At 36.7% G+C, this 24146-nt stretch overlaps 1 protein-coding gene and 1 long non-coding RNA gene across 2 annotated transcripts; one reads left to right on the forward strand and one right to left on the reverse strand.

Moving 5' to 3' along the window:
• Positions 1-749: 749 nt before the first annotated feature.
• LOC111098525 lies at positions 750-5221 on the reverse strand. Its single transcript, XR_005368544.1, has 2 exons — positions 4850-5221; positions 750-1011 (listed from the first exon to the last, which is right to left on the reverse strand). It is a non-coding gene; the product is annotated as an uncharacterized LOC111098525 (long non-coding RNA).
• A 5421-nt stretch (positions 5222-10642) lies between these two features.
• On the forward strand, positions 10643-23210 carry EBAG9 (estrogen receptor binding site associated antigen 9). Its single transcript, NM_001002996.1, is given in 6 exon segments — positions 10643-10743; positions 13049-13127; positions 14110-14268; positions 15919-16026; positions 19686-19777; positions 22903-23210. Coding segments are annotated over 6 exon segments (642 nt in total). The 5' UTR covers positions 10643-10660; the 3' UTR covers positions 23024-23210.
• Positions 23211-24146: the final 936 nt, after the last annotated feature.

A 24146-nucleotide genomic window follows, 5' to 3' on the forward strand; every position in this document is an offset into this window, starting at 1 on the left:
GATGTATCTCTTCATTTCACAAGATGCTTGAGGTAGGCAAAATTTGAAAGGAACAAGGGAACAGGGAATTGGTCTTTGCTATCCAGGGAGGTGGGCAGGGATAATACCAGGGCAAGAAAATAGTGTCAAATACCACATACAACTTTGAAGTTATTCCCTGTATCCTTCAAAACAGAAATGCTTAAACCTTGATATGAATCCATTATATATTTGGTTTGGGAAATATATACCTATCTGAAACAGGTGAAGGGTCACAACTTTTTCCTATGCTCATCAGTGGGCATTTTCAGCTTCCTCAGGCTGGCACCAGCTGCCAAGAAGTGTTCAACCTCCAATAAAAGAAATACTTCTCCAGGGAGTAGCTACAGACACAGTGTATAAGACTGAAAAGGAAAGGACCTGCTATAGGGGTAACAGTAGGTACTTGAATGCCTGTAGGCAATCTGACCAGCTGTAAGCCTCTTGCCTGTCTTTCTTACAGGTCCTAATATGCTACTCTAGTTATTATGATCAGATTATTATAAAATTAGAACAGTCCCTGTGAAAAAACTCCTCTTTCAGGAATTCTTTTCACTCATGACAAGCTGATTTTATTAGTTATTTCTGGTTAAGGGTTGTATATACTTTTGACTTCTCTAACATGCTTTGCACACACTATGCTGATGGTAAACTGTTTCATTAATGAATGAATAAACTGCATGATGAAACTTTCCCTCTCCAGACTTCTCAATAAAGTAGTCCTTCCAAAATATTATAGAAATTTCACTTTATTCTGACATACTGCCTTCACATTTCAAAGAACAAATGTATAAAATTCACATCCAGTTAGACAACACTAGTTATGGTTGCTATGGTAATGGGCTCAGAGCCTAGGAGCAGGAAAAAATAATTCCTTTTGGGCAAGATATTTATGAATGTGTCTGGCTACATGGTAAGAGTATTTTCCTTCGGCTTTTCTTTAGAGTAATTTATATATTCAGGCAGATGATCCTTTATGCATATAAGTTCTCCCTAGGAAGAGAGAAAATAAATATGTTTTTTATACTGAAAATATCTAGTATGGTTATAACATGGATTTAATTCTCACTTATAAAGGATTTAATTTCAGATAAAAACCACAGCAAGAAATATATATTTCATGATGAGGAGGTGAGTAATGAAATGTACAGTATATACAGACAAATGTTTTTAACAAAAATTGCTGGCATGTCTGATATTTTAAAGGGCCAGAGGTAGTCACAGGGAAATCCAGTAGCAGCAGTTTGAAATTAAGAGATTAAAAGGCAACATTTGAGACACATATCCACACAAGTGAATTTGGATTGATGGACAATAGCAAATCTCTCTTTATTTTGAACACATTTATTGTGAAGAAGCTTTAAAAATACCTAATCAGGGCAGCCCAGGTGGCTCAGCGGTTTAGCGCCGCCTTCAGCCCAGGGTGTGATCCTGGAGACCCGGGATCGAGTCCCACGTCAGGCTCCCTGCATGGAGCCTGCTTCTCCCTCTGCCTGTGTCTCTGCCTCCCTCTCTCTCTCTCTGTGTCTTTCATGAATAAATAAAATCTTTAAAAAAAAAAAAACCCTAATCATACAGCAAAATATCAAGGTGACTTAAAGGGAGGAAAAGATAAAAATCAAAAGACTAGTAAGGACATCATTATGAAAATTCTGGTGTGCTAAAATGATGGACACTGAAAGAATGGACAGAACTTGGCAACAGACACTGTTATGAGCAAAATATCCCATAAGTAGTGAGAAAAAGCCCAGAGAGGGTAGGGTTGTGGGTGCTTTCCTTGTAACAGCTGTTTTTTCACCCTCTGTCTTTAAAATCAAAGGGAAAAAAAAATAAAATAAAATAAAATAAAATCAAAGGGGGCAAAGGATGTACCAAGAGGATGTCCTCAAAGCATAACTTTAAAACTCTTCTTTTTGTGTGTGTAACTAACAAAAATGTCTATTTCTGGTTGCTGGTGATAGAAAATTCACTCCTGTTTTCCTTGAAGCAGTATTCCCTCCTGTGAGCTAAAAGGAGATTCTACTGAACTTGAAGATGATAAAACTTTCATTGATCTGCTTTGTTTCCAACACATTTCCACATACATTATGCCAGTTACTTTGCAAAATTAACCTTTAAGGCAGGAATTATTAATCTAATTTTGCAGATTAGAAAAGTAAGGCTCAAATGTATTCAAGCTATAGCTATAGCTGAATGAATTAGGCTTTCATTGTTGGTTCAGTGTTTCATTTTTTTTTTCAGTGTTTCATTTTTAAGTTGTCCATTCATGTACAAGACAGATCGTGTTGTATGTGTGACAAGCTGTTACTTGTGTGAATCTCAACACATTTACCCTTAGAAATCATAAATGACCTTACATTGCCAGATCTGCTCAGATCAAGTCTCCTTAACTCATAATATAGCTAAATTGTATTATACCTCTAATAACAATGTGGGCATTAGCCAAGAGGTATTACATGGTTGAACCTCACTATGGAAACACAGAAGCAAAGATATTCATGATATCTTTTCATTTTAATCCATTTCTAATAAAAGACAGATTATTTTTCTCTATTCCTATGTAGGCCTGTTCCAAAGATTAACTTGGTTAACTCTAAATTGTTTTTAAACCTTGGGTCTTCCTGTTTAGCAATAAAAATCACTATGAAGATACACTATAGTAATATTTATGATGGAAAATATTCAAATGCTTCACAGAGAGTCACTTTTATTTTAACAGAAATTAAAAAAAAACCTGTCAGACTTGTATTTCTATTAAGCTACTGACCCTATTAAATGGTTATGATGGGTATTAAAAAATGTTAGAATTTTCCAGAATATTAAAATATATGATTTTGAAAGCAAGCATAATTCTCTAGAATAGAAAGATTAACAAAACAATCCATTAAAATTATCATCAGAAAATGCTTTGCTTTCAAACATATCTATTCAAAACTGTCACTGTGAGCTGAAAGGCTTTGTTTTGCTTGATCAAGAAATGAATGTGACTTTTAATTTGTATTCAACTGTGGACAGCTGCTCATTAATAAAAAGCCATTAAAGTCCAAGTCAAAACAGCAGGTCTAAAATTATGCTTGAGGGAAAAACCATCTCTTTAGTGAAAAGCCAGAGAACTGCGTTAGGTAGATTGGGAAGCACTGGGCTGTGTTTGTAAGGTGCGCCCTAAATACTGGGCAGGGATGGGAGGTCAGTCGACAAAACACTTTTCAGACCCACACGGACAACTCAGAACAGAAAAGCCTACAATGGCTTTGACTTGGGAGATTAAATGGTGAGTTGGAAGCTGATAAAAGTGAATAAATCAAGCTAGTGATTAGGGGTTGGGCAGAGGCAAATCAGAGTGGGCAAAATGGTCTGAACAAAAAGCACGTAGAATTAACTGTAACACATGGAGTACAGGCAATTCAGAAAGAAATCTTTCATTTACCAAGTTTCTCCCTTATGTTACTCCCACCTGACATTTGATGGTCCCCATCCCCACCCCATGCAAGCCTTGGGCAGAGGACACGACTTCAAATTGCACACTCCCAAGAGGTGGTCCCCATGCAAGATCCCAAATTATTGGCACCTGTGGTCCTCAATTATGGAATTACTACTCAACAACTAAAGATGACTTTGAACTGTTATTCCATAGATATTTTTGAAGTAAAAGAAGTTTGCCATCTTTGACAAGTTTTTGTTTTTTTACTGTGTTGGAAACAAATATTCACTAGTGTTTCTAGAAAAGTATATACACCTTTTAATTTCGTTTGGAAATGGCAAATTTAATAAAGGAAACTGAAGAATAAAAAATTGAGGGATATAATAATCTGAAGCAAAGATATGTGTCTAAGAAAAACATTTGAAAACGTTTATGTTGAGATGTAGCCTATTTTGGATTATCAATTAGGGGAATCCAAAAAGAAATTTGGAGATTTTGAATTATTGGAATTTAGGGATTTGCAGAAATTTAAGCTTAGAACAAGTGTTTAAAAGACTGTAGAGGGGATCCCTGGGTGGCTCAGCGGTTTAGCGCCTGCCTGCGTCCCACATCGGGCTCCCGGCATGGAGCCTGCTTCTCCCTCTGCCTGTGTCTCTCTCTATGTCTATCATAAATAAATTTTTAAAAATCTAAAAAAATAAATAAAAGACTGCAGAGGATTTAGGGAGGTGTGGTAACTGGGAATGATGATGAAAAAGCGTGGTGGTAATAGTAGTAGTGGTGGTGGCAGCAGCGGCTGCTGCAGTAACTATTAATCTATGTGTGTTTGCTTTGTGCCAGCCTCTGCCCTAGATGCTTGGAAAGGGTTAGTCATCCTATGAAGTAGGCGCTATGATGGTCATTTTATTGATGAGGAAACGGAGCGTTAGAGATGAAATACTGTATCCAAAGGTACATGGAATCATTCTAGAGCAAGAGTTACAACATTCTCTTTCTTCTCTTCTTGGGGATAAAGAAGTGAATAGAAAAATGTGGTCCAGATTGGGGTGGCATGGGTGGGTGGATACTACAAAGTAAGTGGGTAGATGGAGGCTGGTCAAGGTGACGGGACAAAGATAGTTGTAGTAGAAAAAAAAAAGAAAAAAAGAAAAACATGAAGCGCTTTCAGCCTCTGACCATGCAAACCGTCGCTGTGCGACAGTGAGGCAGATTACTGAGAGACCCTCGCCCACAAGCAAAGATCCCTGGTTTTTTCATAGCATACAGGATAAAACGAAGGGGGAAAAAAAAAAAAAAAAAAAAAGACTTCAAAGAGAACCATAGAGGGAAAACCTTAGTTTGGGAGAACGGCTAGCCTGAGCTGCAAGGGAGGAACAAATGCTGGGATAAGGTTAAAGGCCGGTTTTTAACCTTCAAAGGAAATCCAATCAAAAGTTTCTCGGAGGAGGCGAAGTCCCGAGTTACACTCAACGTTTCGCACCCTTGAAGTGTAGGAATGATTGAGAGCTTGCCCACCGCCTGCCGAATCACCGAGTCAGCCGCAGCTCCCTCTTTTTTGCAATCTGAATACCGCTTTCCGTCGGTCCCATCTGGTGGTGGTGGGGGGGGGGGGGGGGGGGGAGTCTGCAGGTAGAACGAAAAGGGGCAGGGCTGGAGCCGAGACACCGTGCACAGAAAGTAGGGCAACGCGGAAGGAGCGCAGGCACTTTGCAACGGGACAGCCCGAGCGGCCCGCAAACCTCACAGAAACCCTCCCCGTGACCGAGCCTCGGCCCCAGCCCCGCCGCCCGCCCCGCCCCCAGCCCCGCCCTCCGACGCTCATTGGCTAAGCCGGGTCGCCGCAGCGGCAGCCTCTCGCCTATTGGGCCAGGCAGGACCAGGCGGGGTGCGGAAGTGCGGGCCTGGAGACCACCGAGACCCGCCTTCCAGGAGGGCGGAGTGGGAGGGCCTGGGGAGGGTTTCCCGAGGAGGGGGCGGCCATGGCAGCTGCGCGCAGGCAACGGCGGCTGCGGCGGAGCGCGCGCCCGGCTTTGAATGAGCGGGGCTGGGACTGAACGGGCGGAGCGCGAGCTCGAGGAAGCGACCGGCAGTGCGCGTGCGCGCGCCTTGTGTGCGCGCGCGGCCCGCGGCCTCTCGGAGCCTCCGCCGGGCGGGCGGGGAGGGGGAGGGGCAGGTGAGTGTGTGCGGCTCGCGCGTGCCCGCGAGGGGCTTCCCTCCCCCACTGCCCCCCGAACGCAACCCGGTGCTGGGGGGGTGGGGGGGAGGCGTCTTCTGCCTTTCCCCGGTCGGCCCCCCTCTTCGCCCCGCACTTCCCGCCCTGCCACCTTTTCGCCCCTCCGCCCGCTGGCTCCCTACCACGGCCGCCTGGCGCTCCGGGGTACTGTTTCCGGGTCGGGGCGACCTCTGGGGTGAAGGCACCGCGCCTGGGAGCGGGCCCCGGGCGTGCAGCCCTCACCATGCGGCGCTCACGCGTGGGAGACACGCCTGCGGGACGCGGGCGCAGCGGCCCTCGGGTCCCGGGATGGGCTCCCGGCGGGGAAAGTCTCCGCGTCCTCCTGCCCTTCCTCTGCAGGCCTTGCGCCTTCTTGCTCCTTCCCCGATTTATCCAAAATCCAAACCCAAACCTACGCTGCACCCACTTCCAGCGCTTCGGAGCGTTTGTCAGAGCGCCGAAGCCATGGCGTCGGATTGTGTAACCTGAAGACGCTCTCGTCGTTTTTCTCATCTGTACAGTGGGTATGATTTTTTTTTTTGCCCCCAGCAGCCAGTTTCAGAGGGGTTATCTGAAGTCGAAGCATTTTAATTCTGGAACTCCTGCCTTCGGAGTCATTCGGGAGACATTAACTCTGCTCTTTTAAGAGTCTCGGGGTCACATACTTGAGGGCCCTTGAGTGGCCGGAGGTGGTACAGCCCCCTTAGCCTGCGCCCCCTTCTGCGTTTTAGTTCCTTTCTCCTTGGTTTTTCACATAAGTGAGTTCAGGCATCATTTTTTTTGGAGCCTTGTGATATTCCTTAACCAGCTTAAGAGTTACAAACTGAATTTGAGGCTGTTCTGTACTGCGCTAAATCATACGGTTTTTACAATTTTGATACTGAAGAATTTCAAAAATACCCTTTTAGAATTACAGCAGTTGAAGACTTATTTAGTATGTACTAAAAGATTTTGGCTTGGCTTGTTTAACAAATTGTCCTGTAGTGTCTCTGCCGAAAGCATCTGGCCAGCAGTTTACAGGGAATTAGAAGGAAAAAAGATACATTTAATTTTGCGGCTTCTAACCTAGTGTTCTTTTTTAAAGTTGTAGGTGAATCTTACTCACTTGACCTGCCTAAGCTCTCATTCCTGTTGATTTCCTACAGATGTCATTTCTCTAAAAGCACTGAAAAATAGGTTGCTTAATAATTCTGATCCTTTTCCTGCTATGTCTCAAGTTTTTGGGTTTTCCTCCTAATTTTAAAGGAAATTCTAATTTGAAAATTCGGTTATATTAGTAGTTCCCAGTTTTAGAAAGTATTTTGAAGTAACCAAAGTGCAAAGCAGCCTACGGTGCATACTTAAATTGGCTACCTTGAGGGCTTTTCAAAAATCAAACTGAGGCAATGAGCATGAAATTACAAGGTTTATGGAATGGGATGTGGTTTGGGGAGAGCCTGGGCTTTGCAATCAGTCTCTTTAAATCTTGGGTGAGTAAATATAAGCCTGTCAACCTCCTCTGTTAAGTGGATTAACCTCCCCTGTCCTTAGGATTCCAGTGATGTGATAGAAGATACATTGTCTAGAACTCTATCTTGAACATATTGAGTGCTCAAGGAATGTCAGTTTCCCTTCAACAAGTATTTGAGTACCCACTATGTGCTTGGAATTGGCTGAGACCTAAAAATATCTAACTGAGTAAGACTGATTGGAGCACTGTCTCCTTAGTCCCTTGCATTGTCACTAGTCTGTGACAATTGAGCAACAAACACAGGGTTTCTGTGTACTGGGTGAGTAGTTTCTACCATCACGCAGGAGATCATCTGTTACATATGGGTGCTAAATATATATATGTTTGTTGAATTGAATTGGAACGTTAAATAACTGTCCCAAAGAATATTCCAGCCTGCAACTCAGTGTAATTGATCAAATCAAAAGTGTTGATAGTTAAGTGTCAATCACATTAATGTAACTTGATTGCATTTTCCTCATTTCATCGCAACTGGTTGGAAAATGTAGTCTGGAAATTATAATAATAATTTCTGTCACTGAATTACTAAGAATGTTTATTGTTTGTGAAATGTTCTTGGCTTTTGAATTAAACAGACCTAGGTTTAAATCTGAATCAGTGGGTGTGGGAACATGGAAACATGTGCTTACTCTCTGTGCTTCAATTTTATGAAATGAGAGCAGGAATGTCTATCTCGTAAGATGGTTTTATGGGTTAAGAGACATCATTTGTAGATAATGCTTAGCATATTAGTAGCTGGTCAATGAATCTTAGGTCCTCTCTTGATAATCACAAAAGCAAATTTTCCAGAATGAAGATATTCTTAATTGCTAGGGAGAATCTGTTCTGTTGTCAATAATAGTCCCATTTTCTGTTTTAATGTTGGACAAAATTTTAGATTTTGTTTCCAGTTACCATTGAAGTCATTCAAGTTGACAGATACTGAACAATAACACTGGCAAGGTGATGACAGTGGTTACCAAGGCTCTATATGAAATTTATTTTCAACTCTGCATTCAATGTATATATCCTGAGGCCCATTCTTCTCTCTAGCCCTTAAATATTAAATGTCTTCTCCCTTCAAAACTTCCTGATAGAGTACCTCCTCAGTTCTGTCCCCGTTGCCCCAAAGCGCCACATTTCATACAATCTCTTTTCTAGCTATCTTTTTTAGTTTACAATTTTTCTGAAGATTTAGCATAAATTTTCATTTAGAGAAATTTGCCTTCTTTTGGTTGAGACTTTAATTCTTGATGAATTCAGCTTTAAAGTGGAGCTTTTATTCATCATCTTAACTATTCAGATCATTCTAGTCGTAATGAAGTAGTTAAGCCTTTCAGGTCTTGCTTTGCAACTGATAACTTGAGGTACAAGATAACCAAGATTCTCTATTGTATAGGACAGATAAGGTATATAGAAATAACTGTAGTATGAAGTAGAGAATGTAAGTGTGATAAGAAGACTTTACAATAGGGGCACCTTGGGTGGCTTAGTCAATTGAGTGTCCGACTCTTAGTTTAGGCTCAGATCAAGATCTCATGCATGGATCATTGGATCAAGACCTGTATAGGGCTCTATGGTCATTGGGAACTCTGCTTGAAGATTCTCTCCTTCTGCCCCCCACCCCCTTCTTTCTCTTTCTGAAATAAATCAATCTTTAAAAAAAATTTTTTAATAATACCCCATCAAGAAGTAATACAGACCTATGCTAGGGAGATTGCAGTGGAAATAGGGAAGAATATGGGCAGTATTAAGAAATGGAATAAGGCCTTTTGGTAGTTTGGACATAAAAGACTAAGAGAAAGGAGAAGTCAAAATTGTTGCATTTTTTGAAACCTAGTAAACCACTAATTGTATTTTTTGACAGACGTATTTAACTTACTTGAATAGTGAAATTCTTTTTATTTATTTATTTATTTATCTATTTATTTATTTATTTATTTTTGGTTCATACTCTTAGAGTCACTATTCTTTCCATACTCTCAATTAGTAAGTCAGCTCCAAATACAAGCATTCCATAAATCATTGAGCTCATGTGAAGATACAACCTAAATGTATGAGCATTGCTAAGGGAGCCTTTTGGAACTGTTAGTGTAAAGAGTCTACTTGGCCTTTCTACCTTTGTAATTCTAGAAATAAAAAGAGCTGGCTGTGTATTTTGTCCTTCTCTGAAGGGAATGGCAATAGTGGCTCTAAGAGTAATTAGGATGAGGTATCAGAGTGTTGCTATCACTCAGACTAAGTATAGATCTATATGCCAATAGATTTGACTTAAAGTTGTTTGTAATATTTTCTTAATAGCCTTTTAAATATCAGCAGACTCTCTGGTAATGTCACCTCTTGTGATATTGGCATAATTCCGTTATTAGGGACATAAGTATTTTGGATTCTTACATGCTTTTTATCATTATGAAAGGACCATTTTTATGTCTGCTAATATTATTTTCTCTGAAATCTACTCTTTGACATTGAAATAGTCACTTCAGCTTCTTTTTGATTAGTGTTAGCATGGTATATTTTCCGCCTTCTTGTCCCATCTGTTATTTGTACCTCTTTACCTTGTTTTCTGCTCCCCTCCCCTTTTTTGCTCCCATTTCTATTGGCTATTTTTTGTCTCCTTTGTAGGCTTACTAGTTTAACTGGAACTTGCCCCTTAGAGACTATAATTTAATTGATTTACTAGGGTTAGATCTAGGTATCATTTCTTTAAAGGATCCCCAGATATGTGAACCATGTGGACTTGATGATCTCTGTGATTACTTTCAAGTTCTTTGTTATGTGACTTGGGACAAGTGATTTGACCACACTTAACTCAATTTCCTCATCTATAAAATGGGCATATTAAGATGTATTTATCTGAAATTTAAAAACATTTAAAAATATTTTGAATAGTACTGTTAGTGTTCATGTTCAAACTTCAAAAGGTGCAGAAGACTCAATGTATACTGTTTTATGCTTTTTTTGATTTTCTTAATTTTACAGTAGAAAACAAATCATAAATAAATAATTGGAGTTCAGTTAAAAAATATCCTGAGGGGGGAAAAATATCCTGAGAATATTTCAAAAAGTTTTTTCCTATTGAAAACTTAAAAATCTTGTTTCTTGAATTGTCAATGTGATTTACGTTTTAATTTTAAAATTTACTGTGTATGGGGTACCTGGGTGACTTAGATTGAGTGTCTGACTTGATTTTGGCTGAGCTTTTGATCTCAGGGTTGTGAGATCCACATTGGGCTCCACACTAAGCACAGAGTCTGCTTGAGATTCTTTTTCCTCGGTCTACCTCTCCCTGCACCCCGTCCCATTCACACATGCTCTCTCTCTCTCTCAAATAAATAAATAAAATCTTTAAAACAAAATAAAATATACTGTGTTAAATTTGTGGTTTCCAAAAAAAAAAGTTAAAAAATGTTTGATTTTCACAGCTCATAGTAGGACCTTTCAGCTTGACTTCAGAATGGGAAGATAGCTTATCAAATCATTTATTTTTGTGCTTTTTCCACAGGTTTTGATTCCCACCATGGCTATCACACAGTTTCGGTTATTTAAAGTTTGCACCTGCCTTGCAACAGTATTCTCATTCCTAAAGAGATTAATATGCAGGTAAACAAATTTTATGTTCAAATTGACTTGTTTAGCTTCTTGTTGGTTTTGGATGCCTTCATAATTACAAAAAGGTAGGGCAGACTATATTTAAGCTAAATAACTTGATTATAGTATTCATTCAATACTATCTGGTATTTTTTTTTATATTTCTGTACTTCAGATGTAAAAAGTAGAGTTTCACTTTTTTTCATTCTTTCAAATTCTTACATCTTCAATTAAAATCACATTCTTATTCCTGTAGAATTTCAGAAAAAAGCAAGCCAGTTTTCACTGGTATAATAAGACAGTTTTTAGTACATAATTATTTCATTACCAGAATGTTTTAAGGTGGTTAGGTGGAATTAGGCATACATATGTCTTTGTATATTACAATATGAATGTTGTTTTTATATTTTAAAAAAAAAAAAGCTTAAACAGAAAAAACCCAAGCAAAATAGACTTTTTTCTCTTAAATAATATTCCAGAATGTGGAATGTGTACTACTTATTCCTAGTCAGATAAGTCCTTCTATTTTAGTAAGTCATCCAAAGATCTGAATTCCTTCTATTTCGTCATACTACTATACCCTAAAGCTATAGTTCTATAGTTCTATACTATGACTATTAAAACTCTGAGGATTAAGGACATTTATTGTTAGAGGTAGAGTGATTTGAGATATTTTTTAAAAATAGGTCCATAGTATGGCAGTGGGAATGAGTGGACGGAATAGAGTAAAGATGAACACTTGGAGGAAGAAAAGTCAAGAAAGAAATGGAAAATTTAGGTAACTATTGATCCCACCCAGGAAGAGAACAGGATTTGGGAAGTAGGGAAAATAATGAACTAAGTGCTCAGATCATCAGGGCATGAGGAGGAATAGCTAGAAATTCACAAGGTAAAGTAGGATAAATATGGGTATTAATTGCTAGAATGCTAGAGGTTAACAAGATAAATTATAGATGTTTTTCTCTTTGCATATGTATTTTCTAAAACTGAAACACTTTTGATAAAAGAAAGTGCATTTGATTTAAAAAGTATTAAGGACAGTTGTTGCCACTATAAATTTCATGATAAATGTGAATGTAAATGTATTTAGGATTGATTGTATGTTCACTTTTAAAGAAAACTGACTTCTTGTTAGAATAAGCTTTTCTTATGTGTCAGAACGAACCTAGATCATGTGTTCTAAAGTACCAGGTTCACATAATAAATTTAGTAGTAGACCGTATTTTCTATTTATCCTTTGAACAAAATATGATTTTTAATTTTGTAGTAAAAATAACTAACTTTACCAGTTACCTCTAAGTAGATGCTTAATAGATTATTTGAAATGAAGCAAGTGATTGATCATTCATAATAGGTACCATTTTTTTTTTAGTGTCTTATTATATATTGGGCACTGTGTAGTGTCTAGCTGCTTTAAATATGTCGATTAAATCCTTACAATAACCCTACAAAAGTAGATTTGAATACTTCTATTTTGCAGACGAGGATATTGAAGCTTGAGAGGCTAGTTGATTCTAACGTGACTCATAATTAATAGGAGTAACATTTAAAACTATGATTTACCACCTAGTTTCCATAGCCCATGCTCTCAGCAACTGAGTTATAATACCTATTTCATTTAATATATTGTTTCTCTTTCTAATCTTTAAAACTTGTCAATTACATTTTAATTCAATCCAGTGATTTTCAGACTTTTTGATAGTTTGATAGGTAATCTTACCAAAAACCCAAACAGGTAAAACAAACAAAAGCCAAGCCATCCTGGTTAAAATGGCATAGATGGGGGCACTTACTTAGATGGCTCAGTTGGCTGAGCATCCAACTCTTGATTTGGCTCAGGTCACGATCTCATGAGTCATGGGACCAAGTTCCACTGGGAGCCTGCTTGAGGATTCTCTCCCCTGCTCACCCACACATGTACAAACATACTCTCTCTCTTTCTCTCTCTCTCAAATAATCCTAAAGAAAACAAACAAAAAAATGGATTTGGTGTCCCAGAGTTTTACCACAGAGCATGGTTTAAAGGAACATCATTTGAAATCACTTCACATTTTCGTTTTTGTCTTTATATTCCTCCTGAGTTTGTCTATAATTCTGTCCTAAGCCAAAAAGCAATTTTGTTGTCCTAAGATTTTAAACACATTTCAAAGATATTTGATACATGCCTCTTCTTTTCATATTTTAATGAGTAACTGTTAATTATTTAAATAATTGTATAATTATAAAAGATCTTCTTTTATTAGCCTTTAGTCCATAGTGCTTTTAGTCATGTTTGTTTTGGTAGTTATTGAAATAAGTTACTTCATTTTTATTTTAGATCTGGCAGAGGACGGAAATTAAGTGGAGACCAAATAACTTTGCCAACTACAGTTGATTATTCATCAGTTCCCAAACAGGTAATTTTTTAAAGGTTGAATAAATATTCCAAAGCCATAGTTTTCAAACTGGTCTGCAGACCATTAATTAGTATGTCCATTTCGAAGTTAATTTGGTAGTCAGATAAGGCTTTTTTATTATGGTTATATTTTTTAATTCTAAAATTTTTATTTGATTCTTCATAGTATTTTCTGTTACTTTGCTGAGATTTTCTATTTTCCAAAAATTTCAAGAATGATTGCTATTGCTTGGTACAGTATTTTTATAACTATCTTAAAGTCTTAGATAATTATAACATTTTTACTTTCTTTCCATGCAAGTTCAAATTTATTGATTTGTTTACTGAATAATTTTGAGTTGTTTCATGGACATTTTGAATATTATATTTGAGAACTCTGTCTTGTATAAATCCTATTAAGAATGTTTGTTTTAGCTTTTGTTTTTATTTTTTAATCAACGCAGTTAGGCTTAGGATGCAAATTTCAATATTCTTCCTGTGGACTGTAGTTCTAAATGTGATTTCAGCTTTTAAAGCATTTGCTTTGGTTTTGGTTTTGGTTTTTTAATGGGTAGAACCGATCATCCAACTTTAGTAAAACTAAGTTTTTTTTAAACTTTTGATCTAGTTTTGGTATATGTTAAAAAATTCCTATTTTCTTGTTGGTCAAAAAGGTTGAAAACCAATGTTTTAGAAAGCCTGTTTTTCTTTCTTTCTTTAAGATTTTATTTATTTATTTGAGAGAGGAGAGAAAGAGAGCATGAGTAGTGAGGAGGGGCAAAGGGAGAGGGACACGTAGGCTGCCCACTGAGCAGGGAGCCTGACTGATGCAGGGCCCCATCCCAGGACCCTGAGGTCATGACCTGAGCTGAAGGCAGACACTTAACCAACTGAGCCACTCAGGTTCCCCTAGAAAGCCTGTTTTTCTAATAAATGATGAATGATGAAAGAGCTGTTGATTAGGTTACTGTTTGTGGCTGATGCTGTTGATGGATTCAATGTAGACTGATGTTGAAGAGTGGACTTCCTGGGATGAAGATGCCCCCACAAGTGTAAAGATTGAAGGAGGGAATGGGAATGTAGCAACACAACAAAATGCTTTGGAACAACTGGAACCTGACTATTTTAAGGACATGACACCAACTATAAGGAAAACTCAGAAAGTATGTAAAATATTTGTGCTATGGGAGGTTAAATAATTAAATTGCTTCTCAGATTCCTATATTTAAATCAGACAGTATGATTAGTATTTGTCAGAAAGCCTATTTCTAATCAATTTGTGTTTTTTGTCATGTAAACAAGTTTATTTATTCAAGTGACATAGATCTAGTAAGTTATACACCCAAATCTTCGAAAGTTATATATGCATTTACTGAAGTCCAGCTGTAGACCAGATTCTAGACTGCAGTCTCTGCTGTAGTCTAAACTGAAGTAAGATAAAGTTCTGACTTTAAAAGAGTTCACAGTTTAGTGCTGCTTACAAACTGATAGGTACTGTTTTCATTATTTGTAACCATTATAAAACTGATGCAGGGCTCTGAGAACAGAACAATTATTATGGGCTTATGTAGTCATCCACACTTTATTTAATCCCTTTTGAGTTAGATATGGAAGATCACTTAAAAGTGGAGGGAATTATTGGAAAAGGAACAGTGGCTGAATATTTTCCTTTCTTTTTTATCAAAATAGTACATCTACTTTAAAAAAAAATTAAATCAAAGAATGTAGAAGAGCTTATACTGAAAAGCAACAGACTTCTGCCCCATTATTCCCTATAGCCAATTCTACTTCTCAGAAGCAGTTACTCATAACTTTTCCTATTTGAGTTTGTAGTGTTTTTTTAATCATATCTGTATATAATATGCTTATGTTGCTGTGTCTTGATATACCAAACAAGACATTATCCATTGACTTCATACTATGGTAGATGAAGGTTTATTTCATACTATGCTCACTACTCTTCCCTCTCTTCCAAATATTATGATGCTGTTATTCCAGTCTACCTCACTCGTCACTGTATTTAAAACAAAAACAAAACTTAGAATCCCATTTCTTATTCAGTCATGCATAGAAAATATTTCTTAAAAATACACTTTATAAAATGAAGACATTATTTATTCCACCCTTCCTAATAGGTTTTTTTTTTTTTATCCTCTTCTACCTCCCAACCAGTTTCAGCTATAAATTTATTTTTATAATTTCAAGGCTTCTAACATTTACATCTTATAATCAGGATTGTTTTTATCAAGTTGGTCAAATGTCTCAATGCCAAAGAGCATTAAGTTGTGTATTTTTCAAGGAGTTTGAGTGTCTTCATAGATAAATACTTTATATTTTAGAAGTATATTGCTACTCTTAAGAGGAAGAGCCCAGAATATTACAGTAGTACCTTAATAAATTAGACTGAAAATGTTTTTAAGCTACAAAGCTAATACTACTATCTTGAAAGAGTTAATGCATTCACAGATAACCATATGCAGAGAGGTGGTTATACTTTTATAGTAGTATGTAACACATGTTCTTATTTAATACAGTGATAAAAGTGTCACCTTATATTTTGTGGGTCTAGAGAAGAAGAGGAAAATTTGTGTTTTTAGAAAAAGTAAAATGGAATTTTTCTTAAGTGTCTAAATGATTTGCGTGACAGTTGCCTAGGAATTTTGATATTCTTTACAGACTTAAAAAATTGCATTATAAATTTTAAAAGAAAGGGCATATTTTAAATAATTACAGAATACTTTGGTCATTTAATTAGTCTATTTTTATATGATATGTAAAATATTCCTATAATTCTGTTTCTATTAATCTTTCAGATCATTATTAAGAAGAGAGAACCATTAAATTTTGGCATTCCAGATGGTAGCACAGGTTTCTCTAGTAGATTAGCAGCTACACAAGATATGCCTTTTATTCATCAATCTGTAAGTATGTTAATGATATATAGGCAAGGGTTTGTTTTTACTTGTTTTCTTGAAAAAAAAATCAAAATGAATTGAACATAATATTTGTATTTCTGTGCTTTCAAACAGGCTTAGCATATGAGAGAGGTTAATATGGAATTTTGCCAATCTTACCCTTTTATGAGATTATAAATTACATCAGCTACTGAGACCAGAGTCCCATTGTACACATAAAAGATAGACACAATATGTTACAAATGTGACCTTTAGAGGCGCCTGGGTGATTGAGTTGTTTGAGTGTCTGACTCCTGATTTTGGCTCAGGTTATGATCTCAGGGTTGTGAGATGGAACCCTGTGTTGGGCTCTGTGCTGGGTGTGGAGCTGGCTTAAGATTCTCTTTCTTCTACTCCCCCCCCCTCACCCCCACCACCACGAGTGCTCCTGCTCTCACTTTTCCCTCTCTACAAAATAAATAAATAAATATGTAACCTTTAAAGAGATTACCACTGAAATTTAAACTTAAAAGCAGATTATTTTTAAGGGAATAATGAATTGTTTCCTTAGTAGAGGATATTTACATTTAAAGTATAATTTGACTTCTAGTAGGTTTGATAAATGTGTTACTTTGAAGGATAAAAGTGGTAAGGAAAGTATATAACTGTGGTTCTCAACCTTAGTAGTATCTCAGAATCAGCTTTGAATTTTTTGAAAAACACAAATGTCCAAACTTCTCAGATCTGACCTTAAGCATGCTTCAATTGATTAATTATTGATTACTAATTATGATCAAGTTTATCATGTTATTATTATATAATAGTCCCACACTTAGTGCCTTAAAACAATAAGCACTCTTTATCTCATATAGTTTCTAGGGGTTGGGAATACAGGAGTGACTCAACTGAGTGGTTCTGGCTCAGAGTTTCTAATAATTTTCCAGACAGATCATTAGCTGCGGCTGTAGTCATCTGAAGGTTTGACTGGAATTGGAGGATTCATTTCAAAGGTGGCTCACTTAAAAAAAAGAAAAAAAGGTGGCTCACTTTACATGCCTGGCAAGTTAATGCTAGTTGGTTGCACAAAACCTCAGTTCCTTACCATGGACCTCTCCGAAGGGCTGTTTGAGTTTCCATACAACATAACCACTGACGTTCCCAGAACAAGCAATCCCTGAGAAAGAGAAGGCACACAGATGCAAAGCCACAATGATTGTTTATCACTTAGTCTTAAAAGTGACACACTGTCACCTCCACATTATTTTATTCATTAAACATTAGTCACTAAGTCCAGCTCACATGCAAGGGGAGGGCAATTAAGCTCTACCTCTTGAAGGAAGAGTGCCAAAGAATTTGCAGACATATTTTTATTTTATTTATTTATTTATTTATTTTGCAGACATATTTTTAAACCACCACATCTGTCTATTTTAAACTGCATGGTGCTTCAGAGGCCCCTCTTTCCAGGGGACCCATGTTTATGTATGTCTTTAATTCACTGATCAAAAATTATTCCTACTCATGTGAAACAGTGTGGTGGATGCTAGTACTATAGTGGAAAGTAAGAAAAACAGGTAGAGTCCTTGCTTCAAAAGAATGCATTCTAGTGGGGAAGGTGCAATATTAAATGATCACACATAAATAATGCAAATTTTGATAATTTTTATGCATTTATACATCATGCTATGAGAGCACCATTGATATTTCTCTAAAATGGCACAGCATATTTAATTTTTTATATTTCTAAACTTTATGCTTTATTCATATGTTTGCTCCATATTGGTAAAGTGGGTTAGACTTATCCAATGAATTAGTAAATGTTTGCCTCTTGCTTGTAATTATAAGTTTTTAAAACACGAATCTAGTATTCCAGAATTGTATTAGTATTATTAAGTTGTAAATATATAATTCCCCACAGAGTTGGAAAGGATAAACAGTGTAGATAGAAAATGTCTCCAATGCTATTTCTGCGTGTTTTCCTCCCAGCAGACGAAATAAGGGGGTAGTTTAGGAGAGAATGGTAATCTACTGCACTTTGTTCTCTACTCCAAAAATATCTTACCACTCATTCTACCAATTATGTTCTTTTAAATTTCACATTTTATTTTTCTTCTGGAGTTTAGTCATCTGTATTGTTGTGATAGCTCTTTTTATACTAAGGATATTAACTTTTTTCTGTCATCTTTTACAATTTTTTGGTTTGTTGTTGGCTTTATAATTTAGTTTGGATGTTTTCAATGGGCAGATGTGTTTAGGTGTTTTTTGTTTTTTGTTTTTTTAAGTAGGCGCTCCACCAGCATGGAGCCCAGTTTGGGGCTTGAACTCACAACCCTGAGATCAAGACGTGAGCTGAGATTAAGAGTTGGACACTTAACCAACTGAACCATTTATGCACCCCATATTTAGTTTTTATGTAGCAGATCTATCAGTCTTATCCTTTAAAATTTTTTAAATTAGAAAGCCATTTCTACTAAAGGATCAGATACCACTCTCTTTTTGTGGTTTTAGTGCCTAAATATTTTATACCCAGAAAGTCAGACACCTCAGTGGAAAAATGGATACATGTACAAATAGATATAACTTGATAACCTGAAGAAAAGTTTGATCTTAGTAGTTCTCAAAGAAATCCAAAGTAAAATAACAAGACACCATTTTCAAATCTTAACAAATTAGTGAAGAGGAAAGAAGGCTATTACCAGTATGGACAAAGTTACAGGGAAACAACACTTGATCCCTGTTGCTGTCAGTAGGCTAAGTTGGTATAATTTTTCAAGAGGGTCATTTGTATTTCGGTTCAGAGGCTTGAAAAAAAATTTTTTATTTGATTTAGGTATTCTACTTTTAGAGACTTTTATTAAACTGGTAATCAGAAATACACTAAAGTTTTAACAGAGGATGGTATTATGTTTATGGTTAGGAAGAGAAAACCACACATTTTTTTTTTCAGTTTTAAGTGTAAGTGCTCAAAAGAAAATACAGTAAATCTATTCACAGATTGGTGCCATGTATTTTATGCTCATAAACCTAAATAACATTCCAGAATGAGCATTTTTATTGGTTTGTGGAAGAAAAAGTGAACTTTCAGAGGTCTAGCCTTCGGTTCTAATATCCCTACTGGGATCAGTTAGTAGGACAGGTGGTGGGGAAAAAAACACAATATAAAAGTACTCTGGTAAAGACTAAATTTTGCCTGATTTGTTGTTTTTGCCTTGGACCCACATAGTAAGAACCACTGAAAAATCTATAAATTACTTACATTTAAATGAAAATGACTGCCAGTTTGGGAACTTCAGGTCCTCTGGTTCATCCCAGCACAGAGTACTTAGGCATCTCTCATTCCATCTCCAGTCTCTTCTCCCCCTGTCCTCTCACTGAAAAGAGAGAAACAGAAAGAAGAAATGTTCTGTTCTTGTCCATTCCAACTTAAAGTAGGCAGGAAAAGAAAAATCAGTATAAAATACAAAATACAAAGAAAGCTGGACCTGCTCAGCACTGTGAATACTGAAAGTCATGCATTATAGGAAACACCTCAGTTTCAGGCAGACCAGGGGCCTTATGTAGGACATGAAAAATACACAGGGGAGTGACCAGGTCTGAGTCACGTTATAAAAGATACTCTTATTGACTTCTAAGTAGAGAAAGGAGAGCTCTTTACTATCATAATTTTGTTTTGTATTTTGTTGTAGCCTGAATTAGGTGACTTAGATACTTGGCAGGAAAATACCAATGCATGGGAAGAAGAAGAAGATGCAGCCTGGCAAGCAGAAGAAGTTCTTAGGTATTTTAGGAATATTTACATTGCAACTTGAGTAGAAGAACTCAATTTGTTTATGTTACATTTGAGGTCAAGAAAGCTTGTTCTGCAGAGTTGTATCTTTCTTCATACTTTCTCACTTGAGCTTAGGTAATAGGGGATTCTTTTTTTTAAATTTCAAACTGAATATGCTATTTCATATGATTAAAACCCCACAGATACCAAGAATATAAAGCACTAAAGGAACAAAAGAGTAAAAATGTTATTAATGGGAAATGAGATCTTTTACATATATACATCATATTATACTCTTTGCTTTATACTACATTACTTGTAAAGCATAGTTATCTCTTAAAATGTGAGCCACCACTATATATTCCTCTAGGTTAAAAATTATACCTTCATTTTTGTTTCCCCATGGTCTAGAATAGTGCCCAGCACTGCACATTCGAATGGAAATAGCTTACATAGCACTCTGCATTTATATATATATTTCAGTTGATGTACTCAAAAATCCTATGAGGTAAATAATTGTCAGGTACTGTCCATTCTACAGAGAAAAAAATACTATTCCTGAGATCTTCAAGTTTGTTTCTTTAGTGTTTCTCTTTTTATATCTTTGTTTTTGTGAGCAATAAACTTACTTGCTACTACTGCATGAGGTCAAAGAGTAAACAATATTTACCCTAAAAATATTTGTGACCATCGTCACTGGTGAAAAGCTCAGATATTTAAATGTATTTAAATTTTTTTTTATTTTTAAAGATGATATAGTAAAGCACAGTGATGTCAGGGTTTTTTTTGTTTTTTGGGGTTTTTTTTTAGATTTACTTATTTATTTTATGATAGACATAGAGAGAGAGAGAGAGACAGAGACACAGGAGGAGGGAGAAGCAGGCTCCATGCCGGGAGCCTGACGCAGGACTCAATCCCAGGACCCCAGGATCATGCCCTGGGCCAAAGGCAGGCGCCAAACCGCTGAGCCACCCAGGGATCCCCGTCAGTTTTTTTTTTAAAGATTGTTTTTATAATAGGAATAGAAAATAAGTAACTGATTTCATTTTTATATTTTCCCTTTCTATCTTCATCAATTAAGTGCAGTTACCGTGAACAGCCAGCAGAGGATATAGTTGAGTTATGGCTGACTTTTTTTTTTTTTTTTTTTGTCTTATCCTTCCTATCTTAAGCATTTTTTTTAACAGAGATGCATCACATTTTAAAAGTAAAGTCATGAGAGTTTTAAATATTTAGTTTTTATTTAATCATTATTTACTGTAAAATAAGTATTTTAAAAATTGTAAACAGCAACATTTTTATTTGCATGGATCATCAAAAAAAGATGTTACCTATTTTTTTACTCTCTTTTGGATAAATCATAGATATAAAAGTCCAGGTGTTTTAGAACATTTTTGGGGGTTCTAGTTATTATTAGAGTCATTAACCACAGGATGAAAGAGGGGTCTGTTCATTCTGAATACAGTAATCCTAATGATAGCAACTATGAGTTCACAAGTATCTTCACACTCACTGTGTACCAAAGCCTTTTTTCCACACTACCCTCTTGCACTCTGAACAAAACAAGACAAAAAACAAAAAACAAAACTCTAACCCTAGTGTTTTATATTATATGACATATAATTGGGAGAGGGAGCCTGTCAGTAATACACATGCTTTGTGCTACAAGTTGATAAGTTAGAATCAAAGAGACATGGAGGATTCTTGTGCTGTTATTGCCCCCAGAAGAACAGTGTGTTCAGACTCCATGTCCTCTGACTCAGCCCTGTTTCCCATTCCCACTTAATACTGCCCGTACTATATTCAGTAATGCTAAGGAAGGAGATTCTAATAATTCAGTAATGCCAGGTGTGTATCTGGAGAGGAAAAATAGACTTTGTCTGCAGTTATCTCTAAATTGCCTCATTTTCCAGAAACATTAATTGTTGTTGTTTATACTTCAGCTAGTAATCAAGTGAAAGCTTGAGGATCTTACTGTTTGTAAGCTTGTCAGCTCTTTATAATTATTTTTCCAGCTCTCCTTTTGGCACTGGCATTTTGGCTTTTTTAGTGCCGATTATCAGATTTGCTCGAACGTGATCAGAGCTAATAAAAAGTAAATTTCTTTTAAACTATTCTTCTGAAACCTTGGTTAATTGATAGTGAAAGTCAAAATATTGCCTAAAATAAGTCCCTCTACTTTTTCGAATTTTGGTCATATACAACTCTGCTCACTCCCCACTTATAAATATGATGAGAATGGTATCTACATTTCACTCACCAGAGTCCACTTTGAGCTGTCCCATACATAGGTAATCTCACACTGGATTTTTCTGTTTTATAACCCGTGTTGCCTATCCCATGTACAGCTGTGACCCACAGCTTGCCTCCTCACCCTTGCATACTTCTTCACTTATTTTTTCATACCCTTTACCTTAGATGCAAGACCAGCTTCTGTTTTTGTCCTGTGTCCCCCCTCTCCCCCTTCCCACGCAAGCCATTCAGTAACAAGAGAGAGGCTGGTGATTCTAGCTCAGTGGAGTCAGGGAGGGGCCAGGAAGGAGGGAAGTATCTCATAATGTATAATCAGCAGCTCCCCACAATTCTGACCCTTCATCGGTAGAGCTGGCCAAATGCTAATTCTTAAATAGGTTCCTAGTTTCCACTTGGAAGGCTTGTGTTACATATCTGTTTTCTTTGCATTGTGTCCTGTACATCTGTGTTCTTGACTTCCTTTAGGAGAATTTCTAGCTATTAGAACAGGAGATTTAATCCTCAACATCAGGCTTTTCAGAATGCTATCAAAAAGAAGGTGTGGTCCAATGGAGGTAGTGTGTTAGTGAAAATAATCTGAAGAAGAGGGATTGGAAGATGTGGGTTCTTATCCTTGTACTTCGTTTTATGACTTTGGGCAAGTCACCTAGCCTTTGTGCCTCATTTTACTTATTTGTAACATAGAGATAATACTGTTTTGTTTTGCGAGGCATGATCTAAGAATTAAGAGATACCATTTTTGAAAATCTTTGAAATCAAAGCAGTGAGAAGAATGAAGATTTTTCGAGCTTACATTTGATATTAGTAAAAAGGGCACTGCTATTTCTTTCTAGAATTCATTTGCCATTTTCTAAAAGTAAAGATAATATATTTCTTTCCAGGCAGCAGAAGATAGCAGACAGAGAAAAGAGAGCAGCAGAACAACAGAGGAAGAAAATGGAGAAGGAGGCACAGCGGCTAATGAAAAAGGAACAGAACAAAATTGGCGTGAAGCTTTCATAACAGATGTTCTTCACGTGTCATCGTGCCAGTAGGAGAGATGTGAGCTCCACAACTCAAGCAGCATTTATATGGATATAAGAGTATTTTCAGAATACAAATACATTGCTTGATTTTTAATGCATTCATCAGACCATCTAGGACACCAGGATTCTCTCAGAGTACCTTGAGCTCTTAGTGATTGAGACTCAAAAAAAAAAAAAAAAAAGACCTACGAGGCAATATTTTTTTTCAACATGCTCCAAGTGTAAGACAACTGTTTGCTGTAGAGAAATTATTACAAATGGAATATACCAGTACCTCTTCTAGCTAGTGTTTCTAGCTAAATATATGGGTGTAAATAATTTTATGGTGGGAAAGGACTCTGCTCTCTATAATGCTTTCCTTCATTGTGCATAATGATAAAATAAATACTTTTAAATACTCTTTTGTTTCCATGATTATCTGACCTAATTCAGACAAACTGCAGGGCTTTAACTTCTTTATTTTCATGGTCAGAAGCTGGTATTGGCATACATTTCTTCTAGTTTCAACTGGTATTGTTTATGTTTAATATAACATTAAGGAATTTAATGACTTTGGTTTTCAAGAAAGTGACATTAAATGCAATAATTTTATTTATCATAAGGATTTTATACATCATTGTTTTCTTATAGATAGTTGTAATGGTATATTTGTAATTTATACTGCATGTATAAACATTGAAAATCAGCAAAAATGACAAATTTGTTTTGCATTATTATAACTCATGAGTTTAAAAAAATTTTTTATTTATTTATGATAGGCACACAGAGAGAGAGAGAGAGAGGCAGAGACAGAGGCAGAGGGAGAAGCAGGCTCCATGCACCAGGAGCCCGATGTGGGATTCGATCCCGGGTCTCCAGGATCCCGCCCTGGGCCAAAGGCAGGCGCTAAACCGCTGCACCACCCAGGGATCCCACTCATGAGTTTTAAAAACAAGTATTAGTAGTTTTTTTCCTTTTGTTGTAGATTTTAAAGTGTTGCAGTGTTTTAGGTACCTTAGTCCCTCCGCCACAAAAGCCATTAATTGACAAACGCAGAAAGCCTTCGGTTCTAATATTTCAAAGCTTTGAGAAGATTTCTCTATCAATTTTATATATCTGAC

Source organism: Canis lupus, chromosome 13 (assembly GCF_011100685.1).
Source record: "Canis lupus familiaris isolate Mischka breed German Shepherd chromosome 13, alternate assembly UU_Cfam_GSD_1.0, whole genome shotgun sequence".
NCBI lineage: Eukaryota > Metazoa > Chordata > Mammalia > Carnivora > Canidae > Canis > Canis lupus.